This window comes from Petaurus breviceps, unplaced genomic scaffold, assembly GCF_028583685.1.
Source record: "Petaurus breviceps papuanus isolate PSGF00001 unplaced genomic scaffold, PetGlider_PUasm1.0 90723, whole genome shotgun sequence".
Lineage (NCBI taxonomy): Eukaryota > Metazoa > Chordata > Mammalia > Diprotodontia > Petauridae > Petaurus > Petaurus breviceps.
In genome coordinates, this window is record NW_027187323.1 from 3722988 (window position 1) to 3741223 (window position 18236).

Here is an 18236-nt window from a genome sequence, read left to right on the forward strand (position 1 = left end):
CAACATCTAGAAAGTTATCCTTTCAGCATGGTTTGAATCCTCTCAAGTTTCCACCTACCTTCTTCCATCTGTGATCTAAGATACCAACAATTGGCCTATATCTGAGGACACACTGATTTCTAAATGTTGTATACAAGGATATTCATTTTAGTTCTACTCTGAGACCTCACTATTGTATGGAGGTGTCACAGATCCTAGACCAGCAGAATGCCTACTTAGGCATACTTTACCAAGTACTGGCCTGAGAACCCGATGTCTGTTATTTGAATACCAATGTAGTTAAGTCTGGAAAAGATGGCTACCAAGTGACAGAAAGCCTAACTAGTAAGATATCAAAGAGGTATAATCTGCCCTAGTGAAAAAACAATCTATACCTTTTAACATCTTATATAGACACAAACCACCAATATCTTCTAAGAGTGGATATAAACAAAACAGTTATATGTGTTTTTTTTTAATGTGGATGATTACAGAAAAATGAAAATTCTTAGTATTACTTGCAATGATAAGATATACCTAAAATGTTAAGGCAAAAGACACAAAAATGTAAAATCAACAATGATTTAATGGAAGGAATGTTGCACACACTGTGAAATATCCAAGTATATAGCCCTAGCTGTACCATTAACTACTTGTATGATGACCTAATCAATTGACTTTTCTGGACTTCGGTTTCCTCATCTCTAAAAAGAGGATCTGAACTAGATAGCCTTGAATGCCAATGCCCTTGTGGGTTTTGAAATACTATGATGTAATAATACTGTATATTCAAGAACTTTTAAAAATATATTTTTTAGATAGAATTACAGGATTCTTGAAGGAAGAGGGCAAGCCCACTTATAAAGGAAACAGCATCAAGAATATAACAGCTCACCACTATGGAGTGAACATTTTGCTAATATAATTTTTTTAGTTATGACAGTATCTTTGTGAATAGAAGACTAGATAATATCTTCCCTGTTGTATATGTGGTAAAGCTCAGAAGAAACATCATCAAGTGTCTTTGTTATTATCTGTCAAAAGTTGTCTCTCCCAATAGACTGTGCTCCATGAAGGCAGAGATTGTTTTTGCCTTTCTTTGCATCTCCAGCACTTAGTACAGTTGCCTGACATAGAAAATGCCTGTTGACTGACTGAGAGAAGGTCGGTGATAGAGATAAGAACAGAGAGTCTAGTTTTCCTAAGTTCTATGTTCTAACCAATAAACTAGAACATGTAGCAAAGAGAAGTCGTACTGAATAAAAGAATTCACTCAAAACGACTCATAAATAATAGACAAAAGTTACTAAGCAAATGGTTATATTGGAAGCAGTCACCTGGAAATGTTCTGAGAGAGAGAAGAATAGGAAAACATAAGAAAGAAAGAAAATAGAGGTAAAAGGCTTCTTCTTCCTCTCCCCTATTCTCTAAACAACAAAACACATAAGCACTTTTAATTTTTGCTACTGATACTATATTTTAATAACATAATCACTATTTTATTAAAACATTATGGAAAGTAGTTTTTTTTCAAACAAATTTTAGGAAATCACCTACCATATTTCCATTTTCAGAATGTCCATACATGAAGAACAGAAAACTAGGAGTCTTATGGCTCCTAAAAGCTGCCTAATGCCTAAGCTCCAATGAAATTTTTATGGTCTATGTGTTCATTGGAAGTGAGCAGTCATTGAGACAAAGACATTTCTCCTTGTGGATATAAAAGTCAATCACTGGAAATGTTTACCTTTTCATGAAATGCAGTGATTAGCCAGAGATCAACATCAACACTGGTGCCTCGTTTTTCTGCGCCAATAAACTGCAATATATTCTCATGTTTCATTCCAGGAAGACTATATACTTCATATTCATTTTGCCATGACTGCTTGTCCTGTAAGAGAAAAAAAATATTTAATGCAAAAGGTAGAAATGTGTATGTTTGCTAAGCCAAATGATTCTGGGACAAATTCCAAAATAAACTGAGTTGCATTGAAAAAGTTTCTCTTTCAAAAAGATTACCAAAATCCAAACAAAGGTAGAACTATTGCACTCTGAATACCTGCAAAATAGATATCTCCAAATGTTATAATTAATATGCACAGTTTATAAGTTATCAGAAATGCTTGAATGCTGCAATTATGCTTTGGTAAAAAGCTTATGTTTGATACTCAAAGAGGAGGAAAGAGGAGAGTAGTGCAGAGTATAAGTTCCTTTAAGGCAGTGATATTTCATCTTTTGTATTCCCAGTCTCTAGAACAGCACCTGACATCTAGTGAATATTTAATACGTGGTGTTGTTTTTTTTTATTTGAAGTTAAAGCGAGATATTACCAGCTAACTTCTAATGCATGTTAGTATGTATTAAGACATTCTGGGAATAAGCATTATGATTATTAATGGATTAGTATCAATCCAAATTATTGGAATTCTAGTATATATTTCTATATGGTATTGGCAGGTTTATCCATCACCTACCAGCATGAGGGTGGGGACTTACCATTCCTAATTCTGAATAACCTTTTTTAAAGAACAATAATTCATATGGAGCTTTAAGGTTTACAGAGCTTTAGACACACAAAATCTCTGTGAAGTAGAAAAGATCCAATTGGAATGCACTTTTACAGAAAATAATTTTTTTTTCCAAAGACTTACAAACGATATTTCCTCCTAGTGAAATTCTGATAATTACCTGAACCATCAAAATTAAAACATAGGGGGGCAGCAGTTCAGTAAACATCAAAAGAGAGTACCTCCATTTCATTATGACAATAATCCCTAACTAACATCTACTTGTGAAATGTTAGCTTGTATTATCTGTAAAAGGATAGAATTATTACCTATAGTATTTCTTAAGCTGGACATTTAAAAGGATCACTGTCACTGTTGAAAACTGTGAATTTAAACTACTTAACTACCCACAAACAAATACTAATATTTCTCATGATCATACATATTTATGATATGGTTGAGACAAGATCAAGTTTCAGTCTTCTTGGCTCAAACTGTGAGTGGTATGACCCTTAATATTAGAAAAATTCGATGTGTTTCATCATATGTTACTTGTCACTGAACTTGAGGTGAGGCAGATAAATAAGACCAAAGAAGAGATATCTAAAGCGTCCCAAAGGTCTTAAGTGCAGATTTAAGTTTTGACAACTTAGTAAGCTTTAAAATGTTAAATACTTAGACCTTTGAGATATTCTGTATTAAAACAAAGCTAATGAACGAAAAAGAAATGCCATCCCAAATTATAGCTATCAACATAAGGGGCAAATCTGAGGTGTGCTATCTCAGCTGTACTGGAAAGAGTGATAATGCAGTCCCGGGTTCCTTTCCCATACTTGAGAATCAGCGTTCATTCTCTCCCATGCCCAAGATAGCATCACCAAGCTCATTGAACTATCACAGTATGCCCTTAGTCACTGATGTAACTGAGCAAATCACACAGTAGGCACTCAAAAAATTACTTCTGAATTACTTGAGATCATAGCTGCTTGAAAGAGATTACAAGGGGCAGCCAGGTAGCAAAGCGAGTAAGAGCACTGGCTCCAGTGTCAGGATGACCTGGGGATAGAATCCGGCCTCAGACACTTAGCATCACACCCAGAAATAACTGGCGATGTAACCCTGAGCAAGTTACTTAACACCGATTGTTTAAAAAATAAAAATAAAAAAAGAAAGAGATTACAAAGGGAAGATTCTAATAGTGATAAGTCGTAAGTTGCATAAAGTCCAGAGCAATTTTTGAAGTGGTAAGCAAATTATTTGAGGTTATGGAAGAGCGTTATAGTTGCCACATCTGATAAGTTAGCAGAAGAATCTAAGGCTAAATGATTATGTAAGGATTGTTTTCTTCTTGGTTAAAGTACAAAAGGGAATAGACAGTAGAGGTATCTTATTCCTCTTGGCGTCCCTTGCAACAAGCATCCATGCATAGAGTAGACATTTTTAAAAGGATTTGTTCAATTAAATTTTAGCCTGGCATTTAAATTCAAAATGGCTATTTCCCTGAAAGCCAACCTACTCTCTTCTCTAAATTGTTTGCTTTTCTGGACTATAATTACACATCTCATTGGAAGAGAAATCTAATTACCAAGACAACAAGATATATTAGGGGCCTTACTTTCACTTAGCACTTTTTATTAGCTGAGAACTAAAAAAAAACCTTTGTAAGTTTCTTCTCACTATAAAGAAGAGAGGAAGGCTCGTACTGCTGGTTCCATTTTCTAGATAAGGAAACAGAAAAAAGAATGCTCAACAAGTACCTTCAGACAACTCAGGCCAGAACCACCTTGTAAGTTAAAGCTCTTCTATTTCCAGACCATTTCTGAGTTGCACAGGCTACCTTGCAGTCACATGTTTTTAAAAATAACACATGTAGGACTGAAAATGAAAAATTAACATACCTGTATTGGAAATATCTTGACAGCCACATACTCATTGAGTAACTGAGCTTTCCAGACACAACCAAATCTTCCCCTTGCTTTTATTTCTAATAACTGTAGGGGCTTCAAGCCTAGTAGTGGAGAGGGTGGGGGTGGTCCTGGATCCTATGGATAATTTTAAAAAATTAGAATAATCTGAATAATCAACATGTCATAATGTTAAACTCTGAAAATATATAAGAAAATAGAAATTAATTAAAATAGTAATCTGACAAAATAACACACAGATGACATTAATTAAAATTTTACAGAAATGTTCAGAAGTGAATTCCTCAATTAATAACAATTTCTAGTCATCACAATAAAGAAGGCAACCTAAAATTTTAAATGACAAGTTTTCATAATTTCATCATTTTATACTGGAGCTAAAGCTAAAAAGTAAAAAGAAAAGTACATGGAAAAATTCTTTGCTATACCAATGAGATAAAATTTCAAAGAAACATATCTTCCATGTGAGAATATACCAATAAGAGCTTTTGTACTAGCTGGTTTTGAACACTTTATGATACTTAATGTTTAAATGATATTAGCAGTACAAAGGATGAAAAATTATCAGTAACTTTTAGCTATCTCTCAAAGAACATTTCTCAATATCCACCTTTTATGCTCAAGTGTCTACTAAGCCTTAAATCTAATTCAGTAGGAAAAAATTACCAAAAGGCTTGTACATAAGTATGTACATACACAAAGGGATAATATGCATAAATAAATATCTTCACACTTATGCTTCCATAATTAATTGAAATCCTAATTTTCCAACTAGTAGTACAGGCCTTGACTCACAAGGAAGAAGAACATGACAGGGGAGAAAGACTAGGGCACATAATGATTAACTGTTAATGGTCATCAAAGAAGTTTTGGGGTTTGGTTTGGTTTTCTAGGCAAGGGGAGGTGAGAGAGGTAGTTTACAGAAAGGGGCTATCTACAGTGTGCCACAATAGTAATATAAAGTACACTGTCATAAATACAAATAAACTTAGTAAGCATGCTGTCTTCCACTCAAGTCTTACTCCACTTCATCTTGGCATACAAGAGACCCTTGTTTCTCAAGGGAATACTGGTATAGTGGGAAATCCACTGGGTTTGGTGTCAGATGCATGGACACGGGTAAATCATTTAAACACTAAGAATTCAATTTCTTTATCTACAAAGCATTACAGCCATCCAAAGGATGTTAATAAAAATGTACTTTGACAAATCAGTGGGGCCATTATGTAGGTACTGCTTATACCAATACAGATTACGACCTATTCATACCTTCTTAACTCATATTTTTCTTGTCTATGTCTTCCCATAAATCCCACATAAATGGGTTCCACCCAAATGTCTGGAGATTTTCTTCTAAACTTTTTAAAATTACGTGATTCTATCTATCCACTCCCCTTCATTCTTGTCATGTGGATGACCCATCTCCTTTTCTAGTCATATAACTAACTTTCTGCGGGTATCCCTTACCTCATTTCTCTGACATAATTCTCCACAGTAACAGGCTATAGCCTATTCATGTCGTCTCTCCATTGTCCTTCAGTGAACTGCAACTTAAGTGCTAGAGATTGCTTTGCTCTGTGATTCACAGTCATATAGAATCACCAAAAGAATACCAATATTAAAAATAATTATAGTTTTGTGGAGAAATCTAGTCATTAAAAGCACTGGGCAATCCAAAGGCAACTCAGAACACTGTCCTTCTGGTACTCAAGTTTGGTCTCAACTTATTATCTATCAAGAGTGCCAATCTAGGGGCGGCTAGGTGACGCAGTGAGTAAAGCGCCGGCCCCGGAGTCAGGAGGACCAGAGTTCGGTTCCGGTCTTAGATACTTAACACCCACACAAAAAAAACTAGCCGTGTAACCTTGGGCAAGTTACTTAACCCCAACTGCCCTCCAAAAGGCAAAAAAAAAAAAAGAGTGCCAAACTAGGATAGACCAACTGTATAGAGTACTCAGTCAACCACATATTGGTGTATCACCACCCACACTCACAAAGAATCCCTCTCCTTCACACAGAATCCATGCTTAACATCCTCCATGAAAGTGACAAACATCTGTTTCATGCCTTTCTTTAAAAGAATAGTCACAGATTCATTGAATAAAGGCATCTCTACTGTTAGAATCCTCAAGGAATATTACATGACCCCAAAATGTGCATGGAAGACATTCTACTGGAGTGTAAAGCACCTTGCTCTACTAAATCAAAGTACTTTTATAGTCAATAAACAAATGCTATCCAAGTTATTATGAATCTCTCTTAATGAGCTCTGCAAAGTTTATAGATCTGATGCAATCAGCACAAGGTTGTCTGCAAATAGAAGCATCTGGAAGCCCTCATTTATAAGAACCCTTTTAGCTTTGGAGCTGGACATCTTCTGTGACAGTGGCAAACATTAGGAAAGACACAACTTCCCAGACTATGCCTCCTTTGATAATAATAATCACATGGTCATTAAACAAATTTATCTGTTACACCTTTCAATTAATTTGGAAGGAATTGTGACATGTGGGAGATGTCTTGCTGGAAGAAAGCCTTTTAAGATGGCATCGCTCTACCAAGTCAAATGCTTTCTTAAATAATCCAAAAACAGGGGGCGGATAGGTGGCGCAGTGAGTAGAGCACTGGCTCTGGAGTCAGGAGGACCTGGGTTTGGATCCGGCCTCAGACACTTCACACACACACACACACACACAAAACTAGCCATGTGACCTTGGGCAAGTCACTTAACCCTGATTGCCCTCCTCTTCCCCTCCAAAAAGCAAAATAATAATAATAATCCAAAAACAGTAAGCACAGAGGAATATCTTATATTTCCTACCCTTTCTGTACTATAGTATAGTATATTTCTGAACAGACGAAGAAGTTTACCAGAGACTATCATTTGCAAAAGCCTACCTCTTAGATGTTCAAGGATGCCCCTAAAGCATGTTAAATTGTTCTCACAAATTTTTTCAAGAGATGGGAAAGGAGGCAAATGCATCAGCAGTTATTGTTATTTCTTCAGCCAGCATCCTTTCTTGGAAACACTAAGGTAGAGGACATTTTTTTCTAAGCAACTGGTTATCTTTTCTCACTCTCATGTTCTTGAGAATCAACCTATCAATAATACCCTTAAAACTGTATTGCTTCTAGAAAGCATTTCCTCTACATCCAGCACAGCTGCTCTTTTCATATTTGTTCTGGTCACTTCCTTACAATGATGCTAAGATTTTATCAGAGATATTATGAGTTCAAATGTGGTAGCTCTACTGCCATTGATGAAGAAAGTTTGTTACAGAAATCCTGACAAGTCTTTTACATTTTTTGTCTGTATGTTGTACCCTTTCCAATTTCATCCTTAAATGCCTTCTGGATTATCTGCCTTAGTGGGACCTCTTGCCAAGTTTTCTGACAACTTGTTTTTCTCTCTACTGATTCTCAATGTCTTATGAAGTGAGACTGCTCATAATCTTCCATAACCTTCTGTAAGATTTTACAAACAAATTTATATTTTAAAGTGGTATTGCCTGTGGGTACCAAATCTCTCTCCTTGGCGAAGATCAAATGTTTACTGGCTGAGACAGTTTCTAGGTTCTTGTAGTCTGCTAATTGTGTCAAGTGATTCATACTGATTAAACTTCACTAGAAAATAGGAACCACGTTTCAATATCTACCCTTTTACCCATTTCCCATTTTTTTTGTCATCTATACCTTGTTTATATAGGTCAGGTTCAAGTTTTTTGAATTGCACATTATTTCTTAGCCTCATATGTATTTTTTTCTTCTTTTCATACTGATTTTGATCTTTAATCAACAGTCTTACGATAAAGAGATTGATAATCATTTCCTATCTGTCAAAATGTAATATATTTGTGTTATTTGATTGTTGCCATGTACAGTTCCTCCAACACTCTTCTTAAAGAAAGGTATTCATGAAATGTAGGATAAGCGTTTTGTACTGTCTTCAAACTTTTTACCTCTCCACGTGAAATATATTTTCCAAAATAGTTTTTGTTGCCTTTCCCTGTGCCTAGACTAGCTTTGATTGAAGTTATTGTAGCACATGCCAATTTAATTTTGAGGATGTTATCAACTTATTCATTGGGTGTCTCTCTCTACCTCTTTATCCTCTCTTACATATGTTTGTATATAACCTATAGTCATGGTTATTACCTCTTTTCAAATTTCTATCAGGAGTGCTGTAACACAGGCTGACCAACTGACCTGCTTGCTGTTCCTTTTGTACAACACTCCCAACTTCCATCTTCATGCCTTTATACTGGCTATGCTCAATGCCTGGATACTATTGAAATATTCCTTGAAAAGGCTACCTACAATAAGCCTCTCCACTTTACAAACTGGCTTCTGACTTATCATTCCAACAAAACTGCTCTATCAAAAGTTATCCATGATCTCTTAGTTATCAAATCCAAGGGGTTTTTTTCTCAACCCTCATTCTCCTTGACCTCTCTACACCCTTTGACACTGATAGTCATCCTCCTCAACACTCACTCTCTTCTCTCTAAGTTTTTGGGCCACCATTTACTCTTGGTTCTCCTGCTACCTATCTGATCAATCCTTCTCAGTTTCATTTGCTCAATCCTCATCCAGATCACATTCTCTAACCATAGATTTCCCACAGGGTTCTGTCCTGGGTTTTTTTGTCTTCTCTCTCTATACTACTTCACTTGGTGATCTCAGCTCCCACAGATTTAATTACCATCTTTATGCTGATGATTCTCAAATTTACCTATCTTGCTCTACCTTCTCTGCCAACCTTCAATCTCTTATCTCCAACTGCCTTTAAGACATCTCAAACTAGATGTCCAGTAGACATATTAAAGCCAGCATGTCCAAAATGGAAGACATTATCTTTTCCCTAAACCCTCTGACCCTACTTAGTCTTCTAAGTCAAGGATAACTCACTAGCTTTTCTACTAAATCCTCCCCCTTTTCTAACTCTCCTATAATGGCTGAGGGCAACACCATCCTTCCAGTCCCTCAGGCTTGAAACCTAGTTAATAATCCTTGACTCCTCACTATCTCTCATCTCCTCTCCCCTGTATCCAATCAGTGGCCAAGGCTTACTGGTTTCACCTTTGCAACATCTCATATATACCCCTTTCTGTCTTCTGGCACTGCCACCATTCTGGTACAGGTTGTCATCACCTCTCACCTGGACTACTGCAATCACCTGCTGGTGGGTCTGCCTGACTCAAGTTTCTTACCATTCTACTACATCCTCCACTCAGTCATTAAAATCATTATACTAAAACAAGTTCAACCATGTCACTTTCTCTCCTGCTCTTTACCCCATTCAATAAACTCCAATAGCTCCCTATCACCTCTAGGATCAAGTAGAAAATCCTGTTTGGCATTCAAAACCATTCATAGGGTAGCCTCCTCCCACCTTTCCAGTCTTTTTCTACCTTACTTTCTACCACATACTCTTCAATCCAATGGCATTGGCCTCCTTACTTATCCAGCAAACAAGGCAGTTCATTTCTTGGCTCCGGGCATTTTTTCTGGCTGTCCCCCCAGGCCTGGAATGCTCTCTCTCTCTCTCTCCTCAGCTCCACCTACTGGCTTCCCCAGCTTCCTTTAAATCCCAACTAAAGTTGGACCTTCTACCGGAAATCTTTCCTAATCTCTCAATTCTAGTGCTTTCCTTCTCTTAATCATCTATCTTGTATATAGCTTATTTACATATTTGTTTACTTGTAGTCCCCTCCATTAGACTGTGAAGTCCTTAAGAACAGATACTTTCTTTTGCCTTTTTCTGTAGGTCCAGCATTTAGCATAGTGCCTCGGGCTTTGCAGTCTCTTAACAAATGTTTATCAACTGACTGATTGTCCCTTCTCACTTCTGCCTCCCAGTTTCTCTAGCTTCCTATCAAGACTCAGTTCAAATTCCTTCTTCTGCAACAGTACTTTTTTCCACTTCCTCTACCTGCTAGTGCCTTTTGCTTTGAGATTATCTTCCATCTACTCTGTATGTATCTTGAACATACCTAGTTAAGTTATATATTTTGTCTGCCATTCGTTCATTCTATGCCCAAAGGGCTATAAAAATGTGCATACCCTTTAACCCAGCAATACCACCTCTCAGGCTGTATCCCAAAGAGATCATAAAAATGGGAAAAGGACCCACATATACAAAAAATATTTGTTGCAGCTCTTTTTGTGGTGGCCAAGAACTGGAAATCAAGGGGATGCCCATCAATTGGGGAATGGCTAAACAAGTTGTGGTATATGAATGTAATGGAATACTATTGGGCTATAAGAAATGATGAGGAAAACTTCAGAGAAACCTGGAAAGACTTATATGGACTGATGCTGAGGGGAGCAGAACCAGGAGAACATTGTACACAGTAATAGCCACAGTATATGAGGACTGATTTTGATAGACTTAGCCCTTCTCAGAAATGCAAGGACCTAAAACAATTCCAAAGAACACATGATGGAAGATGCCAGTCACATCCAGAGGAAAACTATGGAGTCAGAATGCAGAACGAAGCAGACTATTTTCTTTTTTGCTTTATTTTTTTTTCTCATGGTTTTTCCCAGTCGTTATAATTCTTCTATGCAACATGACTAAAGTGCAAATGTGTTTAATAGGAATATACACGCAGAGCCCATATCGGATTGTAAGCTGTCTTGGGGAGGGAGGGAAGAGGGAAAGGGCGAAAATGTAAAACTTGCAGACTAAAAATAAATAGATAAATGAGAATACGCGTTCATTACGTACAGGTACTGCTTTTGCCCTTCTTGTATTCCCAGTGGCAAACACAGAGTCTTAGCACACACTTGGTGTTTTTTGTTTAATCATTTTTCAGTCCTGTCCAACCCTTTATAACCCCCTTTAGAGCTTTCTTGGCAAAGACAGTGAAGTGATTTGCCATTTCCTTCTCCAGGTCATTTTACAGATCAGGAAACTGAGGCAAACAGGGTTAAGGGACTTGCCCAGGGTCACACAGGTAGTACATTATCTGAGGTAGGATTTTAACTCAGGAAGATGAGTTTCCCTGACTACAGGCCGGCACTCTATCATCCACCATTCTAATCATCACACATAGCAAGTACTTAATAAATGCTTGTTGACTACCAGTTAAACTTATTCTGCCAACTTGTTTATCTGATTCTCCAATGAGGATCTGAAACATCCCCTCATTTAGGTGCAAGTTTCTTTTGTTTTCAGACTTCTTTTATAGTCAAGATTGATAAGACAGGATGATGACCTAGATTGACTGATAAGATTCAGCTGGAACAATCTGTATTCTCACTGGTCAATAGACAAAAATCACAAATTTAGAGTATGTACCAACAATTACATTAATTTCTAGAGACAGTTTAAAAGTTGTATTCTTAGAAACCACTTCCTGGAGCGGCTAGGTGACACAGTGAATAGAGCACCCACCCTGGAGTCAGGAGGACCTGAGTTCAAATCCAGCCTCAGACACTTAACACAAAAAACTAGCCATATGACCCTGGGCAAGTCACTTAACCCCAACTGCCCTCCAAAAAAAAAAAAAGCAAAAAAAAAGAAACCACTTCCTATTCCCACTGCTTTTCTGTCACCAAAGAAATGAAAGAAAACTACAGGCTGTTTTGTAGTTTTCTTTATTTCATCAGTTTCCAAGACCAAGGAATTCATCACCTACTGGCCAAGTACACTGGTGATAAGATTCTTCTTAGGTTGGTTTTTGGAAATCAGATAAAGTCTTTTGCCAGGACCATTCCTGAAGTCTTCAAAGCATGGCAGAGAACAGGATTTGCACTCACCAGCAGAACCTACAAGAACCCAGGGTCACCTCAATACCACAACGAGACATCAGAGTATGACTTCATAAATGACACTTACATAAACCTTTAAGGCTTGCAAAGCACTTTACCTGCATTATCTAATTTGAGTACAACAATCTTGTGAAATATCAGAAGTATTACAGGATTTCTTATACAGACTCAGAAAGGTTACCATGTGGCTTGCCCATGGCCACCTGGATACTAAGTGCCAGACTAGGGATCTGAAGCAAGTCTCCTTGATTCTAAATCTAGCATGCTATCTATTACACTATACCACTGTTGTGAGAAGAGGATTTTTAAACATTAAATCAAAAGATGTAGAGAACAGAAAGTTCCAAATAAGCTGAATATGAATAAGCTTTGAGTATGGGCTCTAAAGAGAACTGTATGTCGGTCATTCTGGGACTAGCCTAGTTAAATTTGGAGAACTCAAACCCTAGAAGGCTAGATACAGTGTGATGAAATTTTTCATTGTAACAACTCATTAAGATCATCCTGTAATCACTGTGATTAGTGGAGAAAGCAAGCCCACACAAAATAAGTCATGGCTACTTGGAGAAACATTCTATACAAATACAATGACAGGGACAAAGACAGGCATATGGATAGGGACCTAGGCTTTCACTGGTATAGGAAATGCCCAGGGGAGGAAGTTCCCTCTACCAATGCAGAACATCTTTTCTATAATTTATAAAGGGTTGTTTAGAACTTAGGAAAGTTAAATGATTGGAACCAAGGTCACACAGCCAGTATATATCAGAGGCAGGATCTGAAGCCTTGAAGTTTAGCTTCAAGGCAAGCTCTAGATCACTAGGCAATCTTCCACTATTCCAAAGTATCCCTTGATATGATACTTACTATGTTTACTTTGGTACCTACAGCTGAAGCAACTAAGTGGAAAACTTGGAAAGAATCCAGAGAAAAGCAACTGAAATGATGAAAAGATTAGATTAAGAGCACTATAAAAAAAAAATAATTCAATTACTTAACCCCAAAAAGAGAAGGTCAAAGGGGAAGGTCCTTAACAATTAACTTCTAAGTATATAAATTTTCTTTACTTTTCATATAGTAAAGGGGAAGGCAAAATCAATTACACCATAAAGGGGATTTAAACTAGATAATGAGGCTGAAGGACCAACTAACTGATAATGAATGTCAATCTAAAGCAATTGTACACTCCATGTACCTATGTTCATCTTCCCTTTTTTTCCTTCTTCCCTGATGATCCCCCAGGCCTGCAAGTGCTAATTCAGGGTACCATGAAGCCCAGAAGGCTGTACTCAAGAAGGCTGCTGACACTCTTATTTGACACATCTTAAAAACCCTTCTCCTTCTACCCTACCCCCAACTGGAAGGCTGGGAAACAGTGCAATGTATTTTAACAGAAGAATTTAATATTTTCTTTCCTGAACAGGAGCAAACAATTATTTTTCCAAGATGGTTTAAATGAAGTTTTACTCTAAGACAAGAGAATAAATTAAAAGAATTTTTATGATTCTTTCTAATTTAATTATTTCACAGATAGGGTAAATTAATTTTTTCTTTTCTTTCCCACCTCCAGTACATATGTTTACCAGAGCAGAAGATAGCAATGTTTTAAATTCAACAGAATCATTGAACGTGTAAATCAGGTAAACTTTTTTCAAGATATATGATTCTAGAGAAAAAGAAAACTACAGACATGAGTAGTCTTTAGGGTTCATGTATGTACAAAAGCAAAATTAAGTACAAACAAAACAGATATAAAAGTTTAATGTGTGAAAAGTCTAAGTATCCCTTACGTTAAAGATTTTTCTCTTTTATGAATGGATTCCTCTACTCAGGTGCTACATTGAGGTACAGATGTTAGGTGAGACTTTCAAAGGTTATATCAAGACAACACAAGGTCTGGCAAGTCCTATCCAGAATGGAAAGGCTTCAAGCACAAGTATGATAAAGCACTAGGTCTGCTGTCTAAGGACTGATCAACCTAAGTTTGGAAAGCCTCGTTGTTGTCCAAGTAGTAAGAAAAAACAATTTTTTTAGCCATAATTCCTGATAACTTTAAGACATGTACAAAGTTATCACACTACTGAAATAATAGATCCTTGAAATATTAAGTATGGATGAATTACAAAGGGAGTCCTGATTAGATAAGGAGAAACCTGGAAATTAAAGAAAATAAAGAGAGACTTTAAGACAAAATGGGTCATTATGCAGAAAGAGTCCTATAGATCTGAAATTAAACACTGAGTTTTCTATTCTCTGTAGTTTATACATATAAAATTAGCTAATGACTATACCTTTCTCAGTTAATACCTACTAGATATTCCAAAAGGTGCTAAGGGTAATGTTATTGATTTAAATATAATTTCAGAGGGATTTAATCCACCCTTAGGACGCAAGAGTTTTTCTACTACCACAAATTTCTTGTACCATTAAGCAGCTTTTAGTGTGCTCTACTTTTAAGAAACATAATAATTTTCAGTTTCTGTGTTAAAAGAAAATTTTGCTGAAGAGTCAACTCACCCCACCCCCTTTCTTGCTAAATTTCCAAAGTTTTTTTTAAAAGTTCCAAACCCATGTTAAGTTCATTTCTATCTGTTTTTTGGATTGGCCAAAATCTAGCTCTATTTTCTAATGACACCAGTAGTAGTAGGAGTAGTAATACTACTCCTACTACTACAACCACTACCTCTTCTTTCTATATGATTCTATCCTAACAGTTCTATCAAAGTTATTACCAACTATGAAACTAAAATGGATTTAAAAGGAAGACCAACTCATGTTCAGAGGCTGAACTAAGCTAGGTTACAAAACAAGAAACTACAAATATATAAAATTCCTCTCAAAACTAACCAAAAGAGTATGTCAATAGCAGAATACTGAATGAACTATAACTATAAAATATAAATCTAAATCACAATGCCTTTCAATACCTGAAGGTTTAGAGGTTAAAAATGAACAATGCTGCAATACTTGAAAAAAAATTCTATACATCATAACACTGACTACATGTACTTGTTTTTAAAATGTAAACATTCAAATGGGAGTAAACCAATGAATAAGTATTTAAGAGGTCAAGGGACCTTTCAGTACTCTTCAGACAGTTAATTCTACTACTCTACCTATTAGTATTAACTATATATCCTAGACTGAGAAAAGGGGAAGAGAGAGTTCATTAATTTCTATATGATCATTGGTTCATTCAACCTCATTGGGTCTCAGGTTCCTTCTCTTTAAAAGAAGTTAGACAAGATGAGCTTTAGAAAATAATTTTTAAGCCCAAATATTCTTTTGAGACACTGGTGCTCTTTGGAGCAGTAATATATGAGTAATATCAAATACATCAATTTATACCAAAAACTTTGAAATTTTATATATACTGTATGGCATCAAGACATTGCAAATAGACTTTCATAAATTCATAGAGAACCACAATTTTGCTACTGTATATTCAAAACCAAAACATTTCATCTGGAAAAGACACTATTTCTATAACTAAAAATAGAATTCTATATACATACTTATGTATACATTTTTTTTAAACAGCCTTGATTAAAAAAAAAAAAAGACCTACTTAAACTAACTCTGAATTAGCATGTGCACCTGCCAATAGAATTCAGGCAGCAGCAGCAGCACATGAAACATAGTTAATCCAGCCATGCAAAAAACCAGAAACAAAAAAGTCCCACTTTTCTGAGGACAATTACAAGGAATAGAAGAGCTCTGAACACCTACAACACTATAGTAGAAAGAGCTCAGAATATAAAGCCCAAGTACCTGGATTCCAATGACCCCTCTGTTATATTACACCTGTAGGGCCTTGGCAGATCACTTCCCCTCTGGGGGTATCAATTTACTCTCTCATAAAATGGGCAGGTTCAGGTAAAGAATCTCTAAGAGCACAACTCTAAATCTTATGAAATCCTATAAATTCCCTAGATTCTCAATTTCCATGTGAATATTTTGTCATTTTCAGGATTAAAAGTGGATGCCTCTAAATATATCTCCCCTTTCAGATTCATCTAGCCCTCTACAATTAAAGCTCTGCTTTGGGAAAACTTGAGGTAATTTTTCTGTTGCATCAGTATTATTGTTAAGAGAGAAATAAATTATTGTCACCTCTTTATTTGGGGGTGTATAGTATGTTGAGTCTTTAACACATTGTAGCTTCTCCTGTTTAAGGCTGAATTCTAAAATAAATAGCAAAACAGCAAAAACAACCAATCGCCACAAATTCTTTGGCCAATAGGTTTTGCTCAGTAGTACAAAACTTGAAAATACGGACTCGAAAGTTAATGAGACAATGTGGTACAATGGAAAATGTGCTAGATTTGGAAGTTAGAGGACCAGTGTTTAAATTCTTATTCCACTTCTTAAGTGACCTCGGGCTAGCCACTAAACTAAATCTAACTTGTAAAGTGAATAAGCTGCACTAGATTCCTTTGTGGCCCCTTTTAGTTTTAAGTCAATAATCTATGATCTTAAGCCAAATCAAAGAGACAGCACTTTAAACATGAGTGCTCAATGATATGTTAAAAAGTTGGATTTGGGTTAATGACACTCCTCAAAAGTAGCCAATAAGAGGATTTTGAGGAAAGAAAGGCTGGAACACTTAACTTTTTTTTTCTTTCATTAATTTTTTAAGGCTCATTTGCTGTCATAGTAAAAGTAGAAGTTTCTATATGATATTCTAGATATAAAAATTTTAGTAAACTCTTAAGTGATAAAATATTTATGTGTATAATTAACCATGTTTTTAACACTAAAAATTATGCAGTGAAAATAAGCCTTACAATTTTTAAACTATGAAAGATGCACAAGCAACAAAAATCCTAGAAAAAGAAGTTTTAAGTATGTATTCACAAAAAAAGTCACAACCATAACACAAACAACAATGCATCTTACCTCTATCATTATATGAAAGGCGTGCTTGTGAAGAAAAAACACAGGCAAAAGAAATTACGATTTATATTCAAAATGAGATGAAAACTGACACACCAATTATGAAAGAAAAAGGAAGGAATATGTTGGATTTGTTTTATAAAAAGTTAATAATGATCCAATTTTTTTCAAGTTATTTTTCCCCTTAAGGAATGGTAGGAAAGTCCCAGCAAAGAATATTCTTGGATAGTATTACAAGTCTATAGGAGCACTCCGTAATTTTTCTGTACTCAAAAATACCTGAACCAAAAATACCTGAGATTTTAAATATAAAAATAAGTATTTATCTTCACCCTATGGTGTTATTACTACTAATTTCCCTAACATATTCCAGAAATACTCTAAACTAAATGAGTTACTATAATTAAATAATTTAAAGCAAGGAGTCAGCTTTTGTAATTAGTTTTTCAACACCAGATGGCAGTATTGCTTTATCCAAAAGCTTTAAGTCTCCAGTAAAGGAATGTTTACATAAAACCTATCATATGATATAACTAAATGCAATAAACTGTACATTTCTATAGTAGTGAGAAGGAAGAAAAACTAAATTTGGGGGTCTTAATTCAAATCACTATTTCATGGTTTGGACCTTACTTCCTGACCAGAGCATTCTGTCACTTCTGTGATAAGAGCAGACCACAGAATCACAGAATGCTTCCTCATTTTCTGAATTTATTGACTCCTTTTTGGTAGAAATGGTGAAGAAAGCAGAAAAGTTGGATATTATGTATACATATATATTATATATATACATACATACATATTATATATATATATATATATACATACACACATATGTATTTGTATAAAAGGCATTGTAGTTATGGAGTGAGAGTGCAGGATTTTGTTTTCAAAGGAAGAAGTGTGTAGAAAATAGAAATAGGTGATACATAAAAATAGGCCTACAAAATAGGCCTATCTTTAATTTACTGCCTTGACCACATCCAGCAAGGAATTATCAATTTCTTCACAAAAAGTTCAGCCAAAGCACCAAGGGTCTTCCAATAAATTTTTGATACCATGTGGATACCAGTAAGTTGATTGTCCATCATTCATTATCACTCAAAATTACCATATGACTAGCCCATTTCTTTTTCTAATCACAAATCTGACA

The 18236-nt window shown here is 35.7% G+C and overlaps 1 protein-coding gene across 4 annotated transcripts in view; it reads right to left on the reverse strand.

The window, feature by feature from the left end:
- Positions 1–18236, reverse strand: part of ACVR2A (activin A receptor type 2A) — a 152923-nt gene that overhangs the window by 22445 nt on the left and 112242 nt on the right. For 3 of the 4 annotated variants that reach the window (XM_069066743.1, XM_069066740.1, XM_069066742.1), the window contains exons 5-6: positions 4385–4528; positions 1727–1870 (exon numbers count right to left, since the gene is read on the reverse strand). In XM_069066743.1, coding sequence (XP_068922844.1) covers positions 1727–1870; positions 4385–4528 — 288 coding nt within the window. The remainder of the gene's footprint in view (positions 1–1726; positions 1871–4384; positions 4529–18236) is intronic. The other variant, XM_069066741.1, reaches the window with a different exon arrangement.